Below are 21,402 nucleotides of genomic sequence, written 5' to 3'. Positions count from 1 at the left end.
GGTTCCTCTTGTGTGCAGAATAAGGACAGCTGTCACACACACTGTCTTTATCTCTCTCTCACACCCATACAATAGATTAATCTCACAAGTTTTTTTCATTCAGTCTACAAAAAGTAAAAGAGTGAACAGAAAACAAACCATCGTAAGTTTCTAGAACCTAAAGTGACATTTCTTTGTCCAACCATCAGTCTGAAACTCAAAGATATTCTGGTTGTAAGCAGCAAATATTCATATTTGAGAAAATGGAATGATTTGTCAATTGGATTAATAACATCATAATTATAATTAACATAATTGATTATTAACCTAAGCTGCAACTTAACTTATCTTAATAACAGCAAAAAAAGTTTTGTCCAACCAGTTCAAAGATATTTAGTTTTATAGTTTTATAGGCTCAACAAAAGCTGAAAGCAGTGAATTTTGGATTTTTACTGCTTAAAAATGACTTAAACAATTAATTGATTAATAAAAGAGTTAAACGTTATCTGTCAATCAACTTATTATTTGAGCTCTATATTAAAGCTGATGTTAATTTTTCTGACAATTAACTAATTTATTATTTATTTAATCATTTCACCCCATCAGTCTTGGGCAAAGTGAAAGACATTATTTGACTTGAATTAGGGCTGGACTGTCAGTCCAACAGCCGGCGACTGCCTATTTGCGTAGGTGTGTGTGCTGTGCACACAGGGGGCAGGGGGGAGGCTGTCCCCACTCCCCTCACGCCATTTTCAGCAAATGCACAAGCGTTTGCAAATAAACCATCCACCTGAGCACGCTACACTATCACCGTGAACAGCTGCCCCCTCAGGTACCACTGGACATTACCTGCTTCACCAGCCCAAAATCACCCCAGAAGAAAAGAACTGGTGACGGGCTCAGCCAGTGAGAGCCGATATATTCATCCCATCACCCAACGCGACTTGGAAAGTTATATTAAAAATGGTGGGCTTCAAGAGGTTCACTGAATTTATCTAGTTAACCCTCACATCCATCCCACATCACACACATACACATGCAACAGGCCCACACTCAATCATCCTCCAGTGATGTGTGTTGAGAGGAGTAAATAAAAAAACTGGGGGCTGTCGTACGAGTCCAAAATAATCCTCAGCAGGCTGAATGACTTAAAGCGATTCAACATGGATTAATAACAAGGATTAGAGCGACACAAACTGCAGTCAGCGATGGAGAAAAAGGAAGGACAACCAAGAGACACTTACTTTAGTCCAAACCAAACCTATAAACGGAGCCACGTACATGGGCGTGTGCAGAATAAATATCTGAAGCACTAAAATGAACCAGAATATGACTCTGTCAAAAGTCTCTACTTCTCCCAGACATTTTGATGTGAGTGCTAATATTTGTATTGCTAACATGTCATAATGTTTTACGGACTAAAACACAGACAGCAGCAGTTGTTTGGGTTTTTGGAGGGAATTCTTTTTCAAGCGAAACAGCTGAACAATCTGTGTATGTGTGTGTGGGGGGGGGCATCAAAGATCCTGTTAAAGAACTTGTTAGGACTGCATTTGTGAGTTTTTAGACGAAGAATTTCACAGGCAGATCTGTCAAAAGGAAGGCAGCAGAAAGGGACAAGGCAGTGAAAAGCAGACAAAAGCCCAGCCACAAAGTGGCAGACAGTAAAGACAAGTGTCTCTTTTATCTGCTCTGTAATAAAGCATGAAATAGCCTGGTTAAGTCTCGACTCGGCACCAACAGCAGAGTTGCAGTCCACTTCAGAGAGCGACATCCTCCATCAAAGGAGAATTGTGACTACAAAGATGCGCCCTCTGCAGACTATAATTGCTTTAATGTTGCCCTGAAATAAAACACAAACATGTTTTAAAGCATCTGGGTGTTAAAAAGGAATGTACCGTGAAATTAACATGTAGAGAGGAATTTTCCGTATAAAATATAAAATACTCGCCAGCTTGAATTTACGCGAGAGCTTTTTGATGGTAGCCAAGACACCACCGTCCCCAAAAGAGGTCGAATTGCACAACCAGACAGAGACGTCAAAGATACCCACACTCCCTCCAAACCACAGGACTCCAAACTTAGTTGACTTACAGCACTTGACATTACACAGAGGCTGGGCGGCAGCCTCATAAGCACTTTGAACTCCAAACAATGCACAGATGGTATACATAACAACACACAGTAGGACAATGCAAATGTCACTGCCGGCCTTGTCACTGAAGGCAACCTGATCCTCTTCTGTTGCCATGAGAATAGAGACAATGAAGTCCTATCACCTCTGCAAGAAGGCCGACAAGCAACACGGCGAGCTCTCAGACAGCACGGGCAGCTGGCTCAGACACGTCGAGTGCTCCCAGAGGAAATGCCCGTCCTGGTGACCGGCTCGCTGTACGGTACGAGTTATTTGTGTCTGTCATTGTCTCTGTCTGCGTCCTGGAGAGAGAATGTGTGAAGACTACACAAGCAGAAAACAATGGCGAGCTCAAGAGCTGTTGACAGCGTCAGCGTGTTGCTTCATGTGAGACACTGGCCTTAACAGGTGTGACTTCTGTCTGCTGTCAGGAAACTGACCTAGTGATGATGGACTTTGTAGTCTCTACCCCTATAAATGTTGTCTGACCATAATAATTTTATGCACTGAATGCAAACAGTATTTCCTTATTCAAAAGTCAAGGGAGGTTTTTTTTATTTTCCAAATCTATGTGGATGAATAACGCAATAACATTTATGCTTCCTGCCATCTCATCACCCATCCCTCACAGGTTTATAAGACACCTTCACAAGACATCAGTGTCTACGGTGTTCTGCTGGATATTGATGATGTGATGCAGCAGCCACCAAAATATCTTGGGATCCTATGGCAGCCCTAAGGGAGGCCAAGATAAATTGTCACAAGTTGATTAAATGGATAAGAAAGAAAAGAAATATATCTGTTACAATAATTTTTCATCTTTAATCTCACATTTCAGTTCGTCCAGTACTTTGGTTCATGACTAATTATCTATAAAACTAATGATATTCCTATCAGCCTGAACAGTACCTTGTATTTAGTGCTAACATGTCAACAAGTTAAACTAAGGCGTGAAACATGGTAAACATTACACCTTAACCTCAGCATGTTAGCATTGTAATTGTGAGCATAACACACTGACATTGGCCTTTTAGTTGTGGTAAAACACAGCTAAAGAGCTGCTAAGGCTGTAGACTCTGAGTGTTCAGATTTTTGCTGTAAATATTTTCACCACTCCGGCATCTAAAAATCTCTCAAATTAAATCAATCTGAGAGGCAAATATTGCTCTTTTGTCACTCCACCTGTGCAAAGTTCAAGTAATCAAGTCAGTAAGTAAGTAAAATGAAATCAAGAGCACAAAATGCAGTCAAGGCTCTGCTGGATTGCCAATAAGCAAAGCTGGCAACTGCCCAGGGGCCCCTAGGTGGTTTCTGGTTATTAATGATTTGCCAAGGAATTTGATCCACAAAAATATAATACCAACTAAGGCAGACCCTGCAGTATAAGAGGCTTAGTCTTGTAGAGGGGCCGTTGCTCACACAGTGGGTTACACAGCTAATCAGGGGCCCAACAGCGACAATTTGCCCAGTGGCCCCCTAACAGTTTATTCCTCTCTCTCCTCCACACAATAGCAAACCCACAAGAGCAACTCACCACAGAGCAGCTTCATCCTGTCCAGTTCAACGAGAAACATCCATCTGTGCTGAGAGCTGATGGCGCCACCTGCCATCAACACACCTGAGCTACACCACCTGCGCATGCGTCACGAACGTGAGACAGATGAATCACCGCAGCGCCAAGACTGGGGAAAAATAAGGTAAGTGTTTCTCTGTCTTATGGTTTAGTGAGAAAAAGAGGAAGAGGAAGTCGTAAATTTATCTTCCTAACAGCTACAGCAGTAAAATGTGTGTAGGTAACAAATAAGCTGCCAATTCATGGTTTATTTGGAAACACTTACCAGCTCAATTCAACTCCAATGGCCGCGTCCTGCATTAAATCCTGTTTACGAGCTGTGGTTTGTGTCGAGCAGTTGAAATGTCCGCTCAATATAAATATCCAGTTCCTCTCTGTCATTTTTTATAAAGGAAAATCAGGCAAATTGGACAGGCGTCGGCCTCAAAACTCCCTCCACGCAGAGTCCCACACACACAGGTCGGTAGGTCACATAGCTCCCATTACAAACAGCTTATTAGGCTAATGACCAGTGCTAATTACCTGTCGATCACACATCACAGGTGACACTCAGGGAGGAGCAGGACTCATATTTGGAGCCAACAACTTGAAAACGGTTTATTACTGGAAAGAATAGAATATAAGAAAAGAAACCCAAGCAACTAAAGGTAGGGCTGCTACCAATGATTGTTTTCATTAAAGATTAATCTGCTGATGATTTTCTAATTTAATCAGCAATTACTTTTTTTAATTAATTTATTTTTTTTAATAAAATGTCAGAAAAATTGTCATTATTGTTTCCAGGAGCAACAGTGGACATATTCAGGTTGCTTGTTTTGTTCAACTAAAAGGTCCAGATCTTAAAAATATTGAGTAATAAATGACAGAAAAAGCAAATTTTCACAGTAGAGAAGCTTGAGCAAGCAAGTTTTGGGCTTTTTTTTTTTGTTTCAAATGACTGAAATGATTAACCAGTTATAATAATAGTTTTCTGTTAATCAAGAAATTGATTAATGGACTATTTGTTTAGGTTTTAAATTTTTTTTTAATCGCTAACACTTACATACTGACACAAACAGACCAGGGGTCATCCCCTGCCTTTCCTGTCAGTCACTACTATCTCTATCAAATAAATCAGAAATATAGGAGAAAACATGCATAAGCTCCATCTTGGACCAAGGCCATGTTTTATGACTTGACAAATTATTTACAGATTATGAAATTATCGAATATATTGGGAAACATCTGTGAACGACTAGGGCCCTACATAACATCAGTCTCTCAGGTAAGATGCATTTCTCCTCAACAAGCCAAGGAATTTCCGAACTGATGAATATGTACTGTATTAGATGGGACAATACGCAGACGTGTCCTAGATACGAATGACAAGGAGCATATTGTTTGGCGAACATAACCCTGTATTGATCCAGTCATGCAGAGGCAGCATCCCACAAACACACCTATACACACACACACACACACACCCTCACATACTGTTATTCTTTGCTCAACTACTCCAAGCTGCTTTAATTTCAGAAGAGAGCTAATTGCAATTAAGATGCATGGGGCGTTGAGCTGGGAAGTAAAAGGAAGTAATCAGTGTTGATTATAGAGCCTCAGCCTGATCAGAGTAAATCATACACTGTGCGGCTCCTCTGTGCCTGTCTGAATCTGAGTCAGGCATGACACCGGAACAGAGCCTGTTTTTAGTGTGATTACGTCCATGGCAGCACTGCCGACTCCAGCTCTCTGCCAGATTTGAAAGGATTACGACACATGTGACACAGTGAGGCTGACCTAATCATGTCTTGCCTGGAGATGCGCACAGAAGATGTTTTGTGGCTTTAAAAATGAAATCTACCCAATGCAGCAGCCAGCCTGAAATTATTGGTTTCCTTGCCAGTTGTTTCAGTTTCATAATCTGGGTTTGTTTTGGAAACTGCTCATTATATCTGGAGCTGTGCTACTTTATATTAAGCTTGATTCATGTATGTAAACAAAGCAACAGCAAAGTGAAACTGTAAATGATTAAGCTGTCTAAATTTGTCTTTTGGGGATAGCTGAGAATCAAGCAGCGAGGGTTCTGAGAAGCAGTGTAGTTATATATATCTTTGAAGCCAGTGTGTTAAATGATCATTTGCAAGTCTAATAGATCTGTTCCTCTATGTAGCCTGTTCAGATGGTGTTAAATGATCCAAGCTGAAGTACATAACCCTGTATTGATCCAGTCATGCAGAAGCAGCACAGTGAGCTGCAGTATTAGCAACATTCAGTGCACATTTTAAAACCTTCAAAGAGAAGCTTTTGGAGACATTGTGGCTTCAGGGATCTTTTTACTGCATGCAACACTTCTACCTAAACATGTATATAAAAAGTAGTTACACAGTTTATATCAGGGCTAAAGCTTTACAATGCTTTGTTCCCTTTCCTGTCAACTGATTGCATTTTCTCTTTTCCAGATGTTGCACACACACGTTCAGGGGCCATGTTGCACTAGCAGCAAACAAGAAACTCCACTGAAGCAGTCTGGGGATAAAGTGCCTTTCTCAAGTGCGCATCAGCAATGTTTGGTGGGTGTCTGTAGAGAGTTACACAATCATCTTCCTCATCCTCATTTTTACATCACATCTGGGGTTTCAGACTCACTCCTGTGACCTCAGAGCCTGTGGGCATCATCAGTTCATTGTTTTCAGTTTGAGAACGAATATATAAAATTTCCATTCTGGTTTTATTTACACCATTTGTTAGGAGATTCAAAGATAGAGAATAAATGTAGTATCTGACTTGGTGAGGACATCTGCTATCCAACACTGACACCTAGTGGTTCTTAGAGGCAGATTAACAAAATATAATCTCTTAGGTATGACATGGAGTTTTTATTAAATTTTCATATCAATTTTAACTTTAGTTTATTTACAGACAGCATAATTAGGTATAGATATTAAATGGTAACAGCAACAGTATGAACTAATATAACTATTTCAATGTTGCTGGATAATGATAAAATAATGTTAAACCCAACCCCCTGCAAAACATTTGAATATTTACATTATTTGAGATAATCAGTATTTATATAATACCAGCATACAACACCCACACACATACAAATGCAACTGCAACAATTTAGTTGCCAATTAAAAGTGTTTTAAAATAGCTAAAGTTCATGAGGAATTATTTTCATGATGACATGTCAAGTGTTCGTGATAATTAAGGTTCATGTTACAGCAGAGTTCATTTTCTGCTATGTTTCTGTGCTTGACTTGAGATGAAGCAGGGAAATTACACACAAAAACATGCAAAGGGAGTCAGGACCTTGGGCATAAACAAAGCTGTCATGCTAATTTCAAGCATGATCAATGCATAATTGGTTTTAGCACACTGCTGCCTCATTGGCCCCGCAGCACAAATAAGTGCTAGTATGTGTGGAGTGAATTTTTGAATAATATGTTTTCATATTTAAGGACCTCAGACAGTATAATGATGGTTTCTCTTAATGAGCACGAACAAATCAAAAATGAAAAAAAAAAAAAAAGATAAAAGCTGGCATGTGAAGTGGGAAAGACCCCCCACACAGAGCTCTCTTGTTGGTGTCTCAATCAAAGATCTCAGGGAAGTTTTCTTCACAGTATTGTTGGAAGCTGAAGTCCTCAACAGTGAAAAGGACATCCTTCCACTTTTTCACAGTTATCCTTTCATCAGGGGTCTGCAAGGCAAAATTCTTAATGGCTAGATTGGGCAGCAGGGCGGTCTTCTTGTACTTAATCTCATAACCCCAATCCTGTGAATTTACAAGAATAACACTCAGATCCAAACATACAATGAGCACTGACATTAGCTCTACTGACAAAGTGCCTTGAGCTGAACAGTGCCTGTTTCTGTGTTTAAATTAATATTTGGCAAAAGCTCGACTGTACCTTGTTGCAGTTGCCGTTATTGCAACTGATAGTATGCCCAGGCTCCCAGTCTTCAAAACTCTTTGGAAAGCTCAATTTTCCACCGGTCTTGTAGTGTCTCCTGAGAACAAAGACAAGCTGTGATTAGATCAGAAAAGAAGTTTTGTAAAGACTTGGGCCTAAATATACTTTTGGAAGATCCTTTACCATGAGGAGTCCAACTTACGCAAAGTCAGGATTGACATTGACATAGTGTGCATTGTCAACAAGTTTAATGTCACTGCCAGAGGCCACAGGCTTGAAACAGTTTCGACACAAGAGCTGGACACTGGAAGCAGTGTAGCGACTCTTCTTCTCTGTTTTGAGACTCTCTGCAAGTTTACTGCTAATAACTGCCTGCATCTGTAGCTCACGTATCTGGAGACAAAGAAGAGTAAAAGGTGATGGTAGAAACACTGAGCAGAGAGAGCACGAGAGCAAAAATGACTGAAGAATGCACCCTCACCTTTTTGAGAAAAACTTGGGGGCTCAAATCTTGGACCTTAGCGATGGCCTTTCCAGTCAGCTCCTCCAGATATTCATTGGTGAACTCTCTGCGCTCTTCCCGTCCCCCTCTCAAGGCGACCACTGAATACAGGCTCTGTTGCGCTCTGGCACGTCCACTGGCCTGCTGCTGGGCAATCTCATTTGTAAGCAGTCCATAGCGCACCACCAGGTTGCACTCAGGGATGTCAAGGCCTTCTTCAGCCACACTGGTGGAGATCAGAAGGTTGAGAGAACCGTTGCGGAAACTGCAGATTGTTTCCCCCTGCTCGTGCTACAAGGAAAGTACGTAAATAAAAGCATGTGAAATCATAAAAAACAGGAACACATATCCAAAGTGAAGTTGCAAATAAATTTGGATGACATAAAGCTCATATGTCAACACACCTGTGTCATGTAAGTGCCGCCATTGCCAGCCCCAGTGAGGATGGCTGCCTTGATGCCAGCCCCCTGTAAGGTTCTGTTGTGGAGGACCCAGTCATTTAGGCAGTAGGTGCTTCTGCGGGTTTTACTGAAGAGGATCCCCCTTGATTTCACACCTTGACTGAACTGTTCTAGCAGAACGCTCTCAAGTTTGCCCATCTTTGGGTTCTCAAAACGAGAATCACTTGCAAGTTTCTTCAGCTCCACCCGATTCTCTGTGTAGCAAAGACAGTGGTATTTATGTTTGCTGACATCGTGAAAATTTCATTGTGAGCTGCAACATAAACAGAAATCGTGCACCTGAACATATTGAGACAAGTGATGAAATTTTCTGTATTCCCACCTTGGAAAAGTCCCAACAGGAAGAGGTCTGTTCCATCCATGGCTTTGGTTGCCTTTGTGTTGTAGAATTCCTCTAGGGAGTCATAAGCATCCATCATTCGCAGGGTGTCATTGATGAGCAGGGCGTCGTTGTACTGTCTGAGGTGGAGTGCACATTGTGCTAGCAGTCTGTTGTTCTCTTTTACCCCTGATCCAAGAAATACAAAGAACACACCTGTGTCAACAGAAGCTTTCTGCTAACATTTCATTTACATTTAATTTGCCTCACCCTGTCACAAAGACAAATATGGTCTCCTTGGCATCACAAGTGAACACCCTCAAAACAACAGTGTTACCTAACAGGATGAAAAAGAAAACAGTTCTCACCTCGCTGCTCTAAAATCACCACATCTGCCTCATACTCTTGTGTGCCACACTGTCTCAGTTTAAAGTCTGGAGGTATGTTCATGTACCCATGGATCAGCTCCATCATCCACTTCAGAAGATCCCCAAATGGATCCTAAAAGAACAAAATATTGTCTCTTAGCAACTTATAGCAACTCTCTAATTGCTGTAATGGCATAAGTTTTTGTTCTTTACAATATAAGACAATCCCAAGGGAGCAGTTTATGTTGTTTTCACCCAGTTCGTCTTAGTTTCCCCAGGTCAGCTCAGTTGGGTATCACCATGCCAGGGTGCCAAGTTTGGAAGATTTTCTGAATTTTATTGTTTAAAAGGCAAGAGACAAACTGGCTTACCGCTGGCCTTTTCTCCACTATGTCAAATCTCTTGACGGGCCTGGGTACCTTCTTCTTCAGCTCAGGGGCATAGTTTTTCGTGGAAACTATGGCTGAGTCCAAGTTGGCACAAATCTGAGCAGGAGAAATATGAAGAAGAAAGGAATTGTGGGAGATCAGACAGATAGCTCATATTTGTGACAAATATAATAAAGGCCACATAGACCCTGACCTGCAGGACGTGCTCCACAGCCTTTTCCAGGATCTTTGCGCCCCCTGTCCCTGGAGATGCAGTGAGACCCAGGATCTGAGGCAATGGACGTTTTTCTTTCAACTTTTTCTCCAGATAGCATCTCATTATCTTGTTGTAGACCGACTCCTTGTTGGTGTGGTGACATTCATCAATTATTAGTAGAGTAATATCTGTAAGGAACCATGAAAAGTCAATTCACCTTGTCATCACAACATTGTAATCAAGGCTGTTTAAAGCTCATTTCTACTGACCTGAGAGCTCAACGTGTTTGCTTTCCTCCGTGTTGATCAGAGCGTTATATAAGATCTGTGCTGTGCAGATGATCACATCTGAGGTCTGCACCACTATTCCAAAGAAGTCCTTCTCATCGCTCTCGCCACTGACTGGCACCAGTTTGTAATTAAGGCCCAGGTGAGGCTTGAACTCCTTGTTGTAATGTTGGTCTACAAGGTGGACCTGCATTATAGAATACATCAGAAACACTGTATTTGGCTGCCTTCAGCCACACAAGTTGAGCAATGACCCTTAACTGTATTTGTTATTATTATGAAAATCCTTCTGTGCTGTTCATCCTGTGTGTTTTGTGCATTCTGTGTACCTTGTTTACCAGGACCACCACCTTCGCCTGCCTGGTGGTCTCCAGGTGTCTTTTGGCCACATACACAGCAGCGCGGGTCTTTCCACCTCCCGTCGGCAGCCAAATGATTATGTTCTCTCCATGAAGAGCCCTTTCAACCACTTCCTCCTGGTATGAATACAGTTCAAAATCTGACATCCTGCAGTTTACTCCTGTTTGAAGGAGCAACACATCAGAATCAAAGTACTGCAATGAACACTACATTATACATCACAACTCTTTGGATAACTGACAACACAAAGTCTGGGTAGATCTGAGTAAAGCTGAACCGAGAGAAAACAAACAAGCATTCTGTGGGAGATGAATGCTGAATAGATGAGTCACTCTGCTTCATATATCTATGAGTTGTAGCAAAGGTAGTTGGCCTTTATTAACTCACCAGTCAGCTGTGGAGAACTGTGTGCTGTTTTCAGCCTCTCTTTGTCCCCTTTGCATTGTACAGTGCCGGTGGTTGGGTTTTATATTCTGTTGAGATCAGCTGTGTGACGACAAGATGGGAAAACGAAAGTAAAGGCCCCTTTAACTCAGAAAAGGTGCCCTACCGAAGGAGGCTCTGGAGGACCAACACATTACTATGCAGTGACAGGGGAAGCCTGAACTACAACATGAAATGTTTCTTTCATAACCCTTTTTGATGAAACCATATCTAAACCTATGATATATTGATAGGTTATGTTGATATGTTCATATGTTGATATATTTATCCGTGGTATTTACTTTATGAGTGGCGTACAGCTGAGGTGTCTGTTAAGGGTGATGAAAACGAGTTTTTGCATGCGCCCTAACTGGGCCCCACCATATCAGGAAAGCGAAACCTATAGCCTTTTACTGTTGATTTGGGGAAACCCAAAAGCTTCTAAACTTGTTTTCTGCCCCCTGGTTATTCAGAAATACTTTCATTTCAGTTGCAAGTCATTGTTTTGCAGGACTTGTGAAATTGTTAACCCATAATGGTAAACATTCAAGAAAATAACATAAGTATCATAGAATAATAAGTATCATTGCTTGATTAATGAATAAAAACAAAAAAAAAACATGGACTCAATACAAATTAAGAAGCCCCATAATTATACATAATGATAAACTAAATATCTAAATCTAAATCTAAAAAGCTGATAACAAGGAGGATCACAGAATCAAACAAAAATGTCATGTTGGATGTATCTAAAAAGCAGAGTGAAGGAAAAAATTACACGAAATTAAAAAAAAAAAACTGATACAGTACTTATATGTTCTGTGGATAATTTCTATTATCAGCGCAGAATGTCAATCACCATAATGTTCCTGTTCAAATGATTCACACAAGGTGTTACAGGCAGCACTCAGCATTCATTATGAGGTTTTACATGGCGTTTTAAATGTTGTTATGATCAGCTGCGTGTGATACAGAGAAGCAAAAGTTAAATCTTTGTGCATCCTGCCTGCAGAAGGGCCCTACAGAGGGAGGCTCTGCAGGAACAACAGAACAGCCGTCATGATGCAGTGACAGATGAAGCCTAACTGACTTTCAGAAAGTCTTTCAAAAGCCCTGTATAGTCTGTCCATGGGTAATTTTATAATTATCCTAAACTGTAAATATGGTTTGCAGTTGAGGTGTTGTTTAAGGGAGAGGCCACTGCAAACTTTGGCAGGTTTACATACAGTACAGACAGCACCCTGAATGGGCCCTGCCTGTGGCTCTGGGAAAGTGAAATGTTGCACAAACAAAAAGCGTTTTACACAAATGCACCGAAATACTCCCGTGGATGCACTTTGACCCACAAAATACAATCCAAAAATATTTTCTGATAATTTAAGGTACCAATTTGGACCAGTTATCATTTAATCATTAGGCAGTGAAAGTAGCACACTAATTCATAATGCTTTCTTCATCAAATTTAGTATCCTTTCAAAATGTCAACCAGCACAGACATAAATATAGTTAGTTCACTAGAATGTAAAACCTGAATACCTAATATAAAATGAGTGCGTACATTGGTGGTGAAAAACTAATATATATATATATATATATATATATATATATATAAATAAAAATAAAAATAAAAATAAAAATAAAAATAAAAAATTTCACATGAAAAGGGAATGTAGACTCTGTTCCTTTTTCTTACTGCTGGTTGTTTTGTCGGGTCAGAAATCCCCAAAATCTTGATTGACGTCTGACTGGAGTCCAAGGTAAGTGACAAGTTCATACCTGCATCCTTTTGTTTACTTGTTCCATTTGGTAATTGATGTTTCGCAACTAAGGAAAATCACATGCTCATTTAAAAATCATTTATAAAAAACTTTATTGTCATGAACAGTATTATAGTTACAGTAAATGGCATTTATACCATAACTAGAGACAGTAGCCATCTTCAAACTGGTGAAAAGTTCACTCAGTCTCACCTTTTTTTTAAGAAAATCTTAAATGCAGCATAGGTAGACTGAGGAAGAACACGCACACACACGCAATTGACAACCCTGAATAATGCAACACTGACATCACTTCAGTAATTCAAAGCTAGTCATGATTCAAGTACAAAATAAACATCCACTCACACAAACACAAACATACACAAGTCAATGAAAAATTCAACCAGCAGGCTCAACCAGCATTGGACAGTTGCTTCCCACAGAAGAAGTGGATGCGTCTCAGGAAGCACTCCGTTTGACACTGACGGTGAATAGACAAAGGTTTCCAACATTTCATTACACTGTAAAAAAAACCTGTAACAACAAAGGCTAGGAGTTGAATAGTTTTTTTTTTGTGAATGCAAATTGTAAACTGTCCTCCATGCATGAACACCTACTACAGCTTGTGTATGTTGTGATAAATAAACCAGAGTTATCTTCTTTCCTAAAGCCCTGTGAGGACTGCTGGTTAGCTTTTCCCCCACCATGTTTGGGACTTGACAATATAAACTATACAATAAACCTGTGACACCACAACAGATGTGGCTGTACATGAAATAGACTACTTAGCATATGTGTGGAAGTGAGTGTACTACAGAGCAAATCAGCGCTAACAGCTACAGTATCCCCTCCGAGCGTGGTAAAAGCTATACTAATGTATGACCTCCATCCTAAAAGGTTTGGAATAAAACCCTGCCAGTGGAAAATGGTGCATAAACAGTACATTTATATTTACTGTATAAATAAGTATCTTCTGTTGTCAACATGAAAACAGTGTTTTCTTGAAGGCAACAACTGTGGAAGTTATTTTAATTAGCACACAAGTGCTGGCAGTATAACTAGTCAGGAGTAGGGCTGCAACCAACGATTATTACTATTATTCTGCGACAATGTTTCATAATCTCGTTTAGAATTAGGAAAATATTGAGATTAATGTTGCTGGAGCCCAAATGATAAATAATCACATTTTTTTCTGACTAACAGTCAAAAAATATCGAGATAATACACACACTGGAATGAAAAGAGAAAAACAACAAACCCTCTCTTTGAGGTGCTACAACAAGCAAATGCGCGTTATTTGCCTTTTATAAACAACTTCAACAATTTTATTCAATTCATATCTTGCCAATCAGCTAATTCAAATCGTTTCTGCACTGCTGTGATTCAACGGTCAAAGTACTGCCCGTCTTTCATAATCAAGTGTTTTTAAGCACTTCTCCTCTGAAAGAACCTTTATGTTTATACCCATGAAAATGGCCGGGATGTTCAAGTGTCTGTCAGTAACGGAAGGCAACGTGGCTTTAGGTCCCGAGGTCCAGTTTTCTGTGAAAGAACTCTACACTACATACACATCTGCTCGAGTGACAAGTTTTAAGCAAATTGGAATGAACAAATGTGACATAACCAGGTGAATTATACTATAAATAATGGTGGAAATAGTGGCTGTTGTTATAACTTGGACCTATAACTTTGGTACACTTAATGAAACATGTTACGATTATTAACCTGCTGTGAGTACTGAAGAGGAGAAAAAAAAGAAAATATTACTTTAAGGGGAAGGTAATGCCATTTTGACACTGTGATGCTCAGCTGGCTCTGACATTTCCAAATAATGCTCATGTTTGTTCAAGTCCACGAATTCCCTTGCAAATATTTGTCAGTCACATACATACCCTTGTATTAACTCAGACATGACAACAACTAGCGATATTTTCCTTGTGATCTGCTTCATCGTGGTGCGTGGCAGCTGTGACAGTCGCTCCTCGTATGTTAATAATTCTGTGGCCGAGTTCATTTCTCAATCAAGCCTCCATCTTTTAATTTGAAGTAGAAGAACTTCTCCAGGGTGTTGGCACACTTGCAGTACTCACTGTCTGGAGGGTTGTACTCACGACAGTTGGTGATGATTCGCTGCAGGTCAGCGATAAAAAGCTTCTTGGTCACATAGTATCTGTTCTTCAGTCTCTCTGTCATGGTCTTCAGGTCTGTAAGGGACAAAAAAGAAGATCGACAATGTACATTTCTCATAATTTACCTAATGAATAGCTTCCGTGAAACAAACAGGAAGTTCACATAAACAGGAAGAGGAGTTGTATAATGCTCGCTCACCAATGGGAAAACGGATGATTTCATAGTAATCTGGAGCCTCTGATTTCTTCACTGGCTCCATGAAGGGCCAGGCATCAGGGTGAGTCTGTTGAGGAAGTAACAAGTTCCTGGTTAGCCTCCCACCTTGTTACCCCACTGGTGCGTGTGTGTTTTTCTCCAGTGTCAGCAGGTGACTCCTACCTTTATCTGGGCCAGGAGGTTCTTCAGCATATTGTACAACACATCAGGGTCCTTCACCTCTTTCCTACAAACATGTCAAATGATAAATAAGTAAAATGCTGACTACACTTAAATAGAGTGTAGGAAAAAACAAACAAACATCAACTTCCTCAGAAAATGGAATTGCATGCAAGAGTTTTAGCAATGGAATTTTTATATTCATTTTTTTGTAGTTATTAAAGATTTTGATTTTTTTAAAACTAATAATTATTTTAATAGTTTTAAATTCCATCTATTTTTGTGATGGTATTTTGTTATTGCATTATGAATTTTATGGTTTGTTATATTTTGTTGTGTACTTTTATTTTGGCGTTTTGCTTTAGATGTGCTTCATCCCTTAGAGGCTAATCATTGAATTTCTTATTCTAGGGCTGTGTTCTTCTAATCTAGTTTTAATTTTGCATAAAACCTTGTGATCAGCTCAGACATGCATATGAACTTAAAAAAAAAAAAAAAAAAAAAAAACAAGATTAAAGTTACTTGGTGTAGATTTGAAAATGTTCGACTTTTTACAATCAAGGCCCTGTTGCAAACAGAGATTAATGTCTCTTCCTTTTATAATTTTACACTTTTAAATAATGTGTTGCTCTATCCACTATGTCTTTATTGCAATCATGGGACTCCTGCAGAACACCTGATTATCACTAAGTACAAAAGCATCTAAACACAAAAACACTGATTAAAAAATATATGCAGAGTTTACCCTTTGTCCTTGTTACTGGGTTTCCAGCCAGTCTCTCCTGGAAGAAACAAACTTGTAAGTAACATGATAACACCAGTTTTTTAAAAATATTTTTTCTTCATTGTACACAAACCAAACACTTACTTATGCCTGGGATGCTCTCTACGGGGATCTGTCGTACTCCCTCTTTGAAGCAGGTGAGACCCGGGTAAACCTTTCTTATCTGGCTCTGCTTCCTCTCAATCAGCTTCTTTATGATCTGATATAAACAATTTGAGGTGTATGTGATATTAAACCACAAATTGGCAGCAGAAAACAGGTCTTTGCTTTAATGAGAACATCAGACAGCCTCACATACCTCTTTCTGTCTTTTAATGATATGAGAGAGCTCAGTGTAGGGGATTCTCGGGTTCAGCTCACACTCCATGAGGGTCGCTCCTTCGTAGTCTTTGATGTATCCCAGGTATCGACTCTTCGGCACTTTGATGTCTTTGGAAAAGCCCTGAGAGGAAAGAGCAAATTACTGAACAGACCAGATAGCGGGAGAGGACAGGGCAGAGCTAATGTGCAGGTCATGCCTGCAGTACCTGCTTCTTGAAGTAGCCGATGGCGTACTCGTCAGCATAAGTGAGAAAATAGAGGATGTTGTGTTTGATGTGGTACTCCTTCAGGTGGTTCATCAGGTGGGTACCATAGCCCTTAAATTCAAAAGGACCAGAGACGAGACAATTTGAAAAACAGGATTCTTACAAGAGGCATTTCAGTGCTACTGTGATCTTTCCAAATACCAGTGCTTTCTGTGTTTCTAAATATGGTGGTTGTTTGCTTTTCGTTAGCAAAGACAACACACGGACATCACATTGAAACTAAAGCAGGCTACTTAATGAGAGGTTGGTAACTTTTTTGGATGTATGTTTTGCTACTAGAAGCGACAACAAATGTGGAGAAGTCTATCACGGCCACTGCATCCCCTGAGAATAAATGGTTATTATCTACCTTAACTTGTTCATTGGATGTGACGGCACAGAAGACAATCTCTGTGAAGCCCTGAGTGGGAAACATCCTAAAACAGATGCCTCCGATGACGCGGCCATCTTTGATGAGGGCTAGGGTCTTGTGCTTCCTGTGAAAGCAGGAGATGTCAGCACAGCAGAGGCCCTCAGTGACGTTCTACATGTGGTATGAGAATACCTACTTACGGGTCGAACACCAGGCGTGTGATGTACTCTTTGGGCATGCGAGGTAACTGATGAGAGAAGACGTTCTGCAGGCCCACCAGCCACATCAGGATCTTCTTGTTGGACTTCTGGGAAAGGGAGTTTCCAATGACGTGGAACTCTATAATGCCCCGCCTCTCCTCCAACCTGGCAGTCTCGTCACGAGCAGCGTTTGGCGTCAGCAGATTAGTCTAGCAATGTAAACCGTTAACCATCAGTACTGCGATCTAAATTTGTCACCAAACGGCATATGTTGCTTTCATGTTAACAAATCAGCTGAGTTTAAATGACTTACCTCTGGTCCGAGCATAGCAGCAGGGTCAGTGATTGTCATCATAACTTCATTGACCAGCTCCATAGGAATGTCTCCCATCACACGTATCCGCTTAGCATCCTCCAAGGTCAACGCCTCGGGAAGTTTACGTTTCTCTCCTGAACACACAGCGACATTTCTCAGGTCGAAGCAATAAATAAAAAAACACAGCTAACAATGATTGTACAGTGTTATCCATCAGTGTTATTGTGTCAATAACAATAACTGTTACTCTTCTGAATTAATACATTTACACTCACCAAGGACATCATTTAGAAACACCTGCTTATTCATGCTATTGTCCAATCAAATTAATTTGTGTGTTGGGTGTTTTAAAGCAGCTCTCAATGTTAAACAATCCTACACATAGTCCTTTAACTGCATGAGGCATTAGTGAGTCCCACTGTAGCTACTGAGAATCTGGTAGAAAGGTATTAAAAAAATAAATAAACATCAAATCAGAGCTGTGCTGTGCTCACTCACCTGTGATGGGCTCTGCACCTCCAGGGTCCATGCTGCCCAGAGAGGAGATGCTGCTCAGGCCTTTAGACAGAGCAGGGGAGCCAGACACTGCAGCAGGACTGATCACTGCAGCGGACAGACACCAAGATACAGATAATTAACGTTAACAGTTAACAAGATTTGAGAATCGAACTTATCGTTTATGGCTGTTCAAAATCCGAATCACAACATATGTACATGATGTGATCTTGTATTGCCTGGTCTCATCCCACTAAAAAGATCAAACCAGGCTGTAAACCCTGCCCCACACCTGTCTGATGTCCCAGCTGTGTGCCATCGGATGCAGGCATGGTGAAGTCGGCCTCCCAGATGGGTGAATTCTCTCCATAGATCTCCTCCTCCAGCATGGACAGAAACCTGACGACAACACAAATGTACACAAATGGCTTTACGCTGTTTAACCAATGACCACGATGCTTGTGCATCCTCAATAACCTTGCATGAGCTTTTTTAAGCCAATACATACACCTGACCTTTTCTGTCAGAGCCAGACACACACAGTTTTCAATAATCTGCCCTTACTTGGGGAAGTGTGTGAGGATGAGTGTGCGTTTCTCTGGCAGCAGCTTATCCTTCTCCACTCTGAACTTCTCCAGGAGCTGGCGTCGGGTTACAGTGAAGATGGACTTGAGCAAGCTGCGGCCGAACACCTGAGTGGTTTCATAGCGCGGAAGGCTGTCGTTACTCTGGGGGACGTGGCAGTAGCACAGCCACCTGGGAGTGATGAGCAGAAACGCTGCCATTGCACAAACTGATACCAGCATCCAACATACAAATCAAGCAAGTAAATGCACATACCAGGCTATTTATTGATTAGTAGCAATAGATAAAGTCACGGACATGATCTACTGCTTTCTTAAATTACACCAGGTGTACACACATACCTGGTGTAGTCTACTTTGTACGCTGTCCCATCGTCTTTCTGTGTGCGCTGGCGATACTGCGTCGGCGTCTCCAGCTTCCAGTAATTTAGGCACAAGAGGAACATCTTGGACAGTTCAAACATGGTCTGCCTTTCCTTTGGTGCCAGGTGGCTGAACTTATACTGAACGAAATTCAACACCCCCTTTGGCATATAAAGGAAACAAAAGATTGCAAAAAAAAAAAAAAAAGAGACAGAGTTAGACAAATGCGAAATGTGATGACGCTACAATGCCAGCAAACTATATGAAGAAACATATGAAATATGCCCATTTTCAGAGAACAGTATCACTCTCTTACTCTTTCAGCTGCTGAACTAAAAAAATAATTTTAGTCTTAAGTTCACCTGCTCAATGTTGGGCTTTTCAAATGGTGGACTTCCAAGGGATCCCTCTACGACTGGCTGGCTCATCTGCAGGATGCATTTCCTCAGCAGCTACAGTAAGAGAGGGTGGAAACGAAGAACAGTGTTGACCGCTGAACCACGACACCATCAGCATCTTACAAACGGACTCAACGTTAGTGGTCGATCTGCGTCTGTCTAGGTTTGCTTACCTTGAAAAGGTAGAAGTAGACCTGTTTGGTATCGGTGTCCTCCTCTTTGTGCACAGACATGAAAAGGTTCTCCACATCCACCACCATCCCCAGCAGCCTGTTAATCTCATCCTCAGAGACATTCTCCAGGTGGGACACATGATCAGCTGCAGACGAGGCATTAAATGAAACATGCATATGGCAAATGAGAGGAGTTAAAAATGAAGAGGTCGGTGTTATAGATTTGTTTAATAGAGGGAGGAAGGCAGGGGAGTAGTGGGGTGCATGTGCAGGCTGTTTGTACCCAGAGCATGTCCACAGCTGCGGCACGGCTCACTCAGGCTGGCTGCTTGCTGCTGCAGGTCCATGCGTGTAGCTGAAGGTGGATTTGGGTTTTTCCATCCATTGCACTTGCAAGTGTCACTAGCCTGAGAATACCAAACAAAGCGACTTCAAACAGTAACGCAGCTGCTGGTTTTTCACGTCAATGAATGACTAAACCGTCGAGCTAGCTGATAACAAATGCATCTTCAGAGATTTAACGCGAACAATACAAGTTACCGGGGGCTGTGGCTGGCTGGCTAGCTACAAAGTTAACCATAGCGTTAGCTCGCTCAGCTTTGTGCTCATGTTTTTGTTGGTGTTGTCCCGACTGTGCAACCATTTGTTACCCCCCCACACACAGTTGCTAACAGTACCCTGGGAGTGCTTTGTTGTGGTGAACTTTAGCTAAGCTAGCTACCTTGCATGCGGAGAATACGCCAAGTTTCTCAAGCTTTTTCGCCCGTGGAAAAGCTCGGACTTGGGCTTTCTTCTGGCTCGCACGCTGCTGCTGGCTGAGTCCCGGCCTGGCCGGGTCACTGCTTCCCGGCCCGGAGCCTGTCGCGGCGGTGCTGGACCCGGCTGACCCAGCAGACTGGGCTTGGAGAAGCCGGGGTTGCAAGGCCTGCGCCGCAGGATCCGACATATCCACGCTGCTAGACTGGTCCTCCGCTCCGAGCTAGCTCCTGTGCTGCCTTCACTGGCTGTCGGAAAATTGGACACGAGAAGACCAGAAGTGGAAATCGCTTTTTCAGATTTTTTTTTTTTCCCTTTAAAACAGATGTGTCAGAAACAGACGGGAAAGATAGAGAGTTGCACACTAGCGAGTATTTGCAGATTATTTGACTTGACTCGGTATCAATCTGTCAATGTAGAACTATAACAGCAAAATACATCGATTACTTGCTTCAATGCTGCATCACCTTCACAGCAAAGAGCTTCAATTCTGCATAATTTCCGCCCAGTTAATGTAGTTTAGACTGGACCTGCTGGTGTGTTACTGTCTGTATGGATGATAAGTGTGTGGAGGATAGTGTGTGTCCTGAGTATTTCACGCCTCCCAGTGGCAATATAATTAAAAACACTTTCAAATTTCGGTTTAAGGTTCACATTTGCACCAAACAATAACCTTTCATGATGTAACTGATTCCAATAAACAGCCCTGCAGTAAATACTCTTTGATTACACTGGAGTCTTTATTATTATTTGGAAGGATTTCATCAATATTGTCAGTGTATCTGTCTCGGTAGACTAACTTGTATCATTAACGACACGATTCAACACAGAAGAACATTTGTTCCTTCACCTAACCTGTTAAACTGATGATTTAATTGCACCACTTTGGGGAAACCAGCATAGCAAATGCACTTGAAAGCAACACTTCGCCTGGTTATAATTATGGGTAATGTAGTCTTCAGACACAAGTATTGAATCTGAAACATTCTTCAGTGTAAATCAATGGTAGAAGCTGAACTGAAGTCACACTTTATATATATGGTATACATTTTATTTCGATTGTTCAGAATTTGTTTCATATGAACTTTTTATATTTGGGATGGGATAACGTGGTTTTTATTTGTTTGTTTGTTTTTTTACTTCAGATTAAAATTTATACAAACCTTGGCTCAAGCTTTGTTAATACTATAAAATTTTTCCATTTACATAAGTTAAAACTATCTCCAGTAAGTTTAAGTAAGCACA

The 21,402-nt window shown here is 41.0% G+C and overlaps 3 protein-coding genes and 1 long non-coding RNA gene across 5 annotated transcripts in view; 1 reads left to right on the top strand and 3 right to left on the bottom strand.

Annotated features, from left to right (window-relative positions):
* The window catches only part of znf385c (zinc finger protein 385C), a 145,722-nt gene extending 141,524 nt beyond the window's left edge, over positions 1-4,198 (bottom strand). The window contains exons 1-2 of the mRNA XM_071467609.1: positions 3,952-4,198; positions 3,648-3,795 (exon numbers count right to left, since the gene is read on the bottom strand). Coding sequence (XP_071323710.1) covers positions 3,648-3,753 — 106 coding nt within the window. The 5' untranslated portion in view covers positions 3,754-3,795; positions 3,952-4,198. The remainder of the gene's footprint in view (positions 1-3,647; positions 3,796-3,951) is intronic.
* On the top strand, positions 469-10,584 carry LOC139612250 (uncharacterized). 2 transcript variants are annotated; one of them, XR_011686481.1, is made up of 6 exons: positions 469-3,810; positions 4,079-4,145; positions 4,229-4,333; positions 4,879-4,950; positions 6,125-6,235; positions 10,446-10,584. It is a non-coding gene; the product is annotated as an uncharacterized lncRNA (long non-coding RNA). The 2 variants fall into 2 exon arrangements; XR_011686480.1 differs by lacking the exon at positions 4,879-4,950 and having other exon boundaries at positions 474-3,810.
* On the bottom strand, positions 6,522-12,409 carry dhx58 (DEXH (Asp-Glu-X-His) box polypeptide 58). The gene is made up of 12 exons (XM_071467594.1): positions 10,852-12,409; positions 10,434-10,624; positions 10,087-10,291; positions 9,815-10,005; positions 9,604-9,717; positions 9,233-9,365; positions 8,868-9,053; positions 8,489-8,739; positions 8,064-8,375; positions 7,785-7,975; positions 7,580-7,679; positions 6,522-7,443 (listed from the first exon to the last, which is right to left on the bottom strand). Exons 2-12 carry the CDS (start codon positions 10,608-10,610, stop codon positions 7,258-7,260), a joined length of 2,046 nt encoding a protein of 681 aa, XP_071323695.1. The 5' UTR covers positions 10,611-10,624; positions 10,852-12,409; the 3' UTR covers positions 6,522-7,257.
* A 331-nt stretch (positions 12,410-12,740) lies between these two features.
* On the bottom strand, positions 12,741-20,417 carry kat2a (K(lysine) acetyltransferase 2A). The gene is made up of 18 exons (XM_071467565.1): positions 20,123-20,417; positions 19,685-19,808; positions 19,402-19,547; positions 19,193-19,282; positions 18,810-18,991; positions 18,448-18,639; positions 18,176-18,282; positions 17,887-17,991; positions 17,386-17,522; positions 17,073-17,281; positions 16,870-16,996; positions 16,461-16,571; positions 16,232-16,375; positions 16,018-16,132; positions 15,895-15,931; positions 15,153-15,216; positions 14,973-15,057; positions 12,741-14,848 (listed from the first exon to the last, which is right to left on the bottom strand). The coding sequence occupies exons 1-18, from the start codon at positions 20,345-20,347 to the stop codon at positions 14,655-14,657; spliced, it is 2,394 nt and encodes a 797-aa protein (XP_071323666.1). The 5' UTR covers positions 20,348-20,417; the 3' UTR covers positions 12,741-14,654.
* Positions 20,418-21,402: the final 985 nt, after the last annotated feature.

This window comes from Trachinotus anak, unplaced genomic scaffold, assembly GCF_046630095.1.
Source record: "Trachinotus anak isolate AG129_WGS33_773 ecotype Australia unplaced genomic scaffold, CSIRO_AGI_Tana_v1 ptg000003l, whole genome shotgun sequence".
Classification (NCBI taxonomy): domain Eukaryota; kingdom Metazoa; phylum Chordata; class Actinopteri; order Carangiformes; family Carangidae; genus Trachinotus; species Trachinotus anak.
Note: the sequence above shows the minus strand (reverse complement) of the source record. Positions and strands in the feature narration are given on the sequence as shown.

Coding starts and splice junctions, on each gene's coding strand:
- dhx58 (XM_071467594.1), bottom strand. CDS start 10,610: ATGTCAGATTTTGAACTGTATTCATACCAGGAGGAAGTGGTTGAAAGG. Junction 9,366..9,603: donor TAGTGGAGAAAAGGCCAGCG/GTAAGCCAGTTT, acceptor TTGTTCTTTTAG/GATCCATTTGGGGATCTTCT. Junction 9,054..9,232: donor GGTGATTTTAGAGCAGCGAG/GTGAGAACTGTT, acceptor TTCTTGGATCAG/GGGTAAAAGAGAACAACAGA.
- kat2a (XM_071467565.1), bottom strand. CDS start 20,347: ATGTCGGATCCTGCGGCGCAGGCCTTGCAACCCCGGCTTCTCCAAGCC. Junction 19,283..19,401: donor TCTACTTCTACCTTTTCAAG/GTAAGCAAACCT, acceptor CTCTTACTGTAG/CTGCTGAGGAAATGCATCCT. Junction 16,133..16,231: donor TCATTAAAAGACAGAAAGAG/GTATGTGAGGCT, acceptor TGTTTATATCAG/ATCATAAAGAAGCTGATTGA.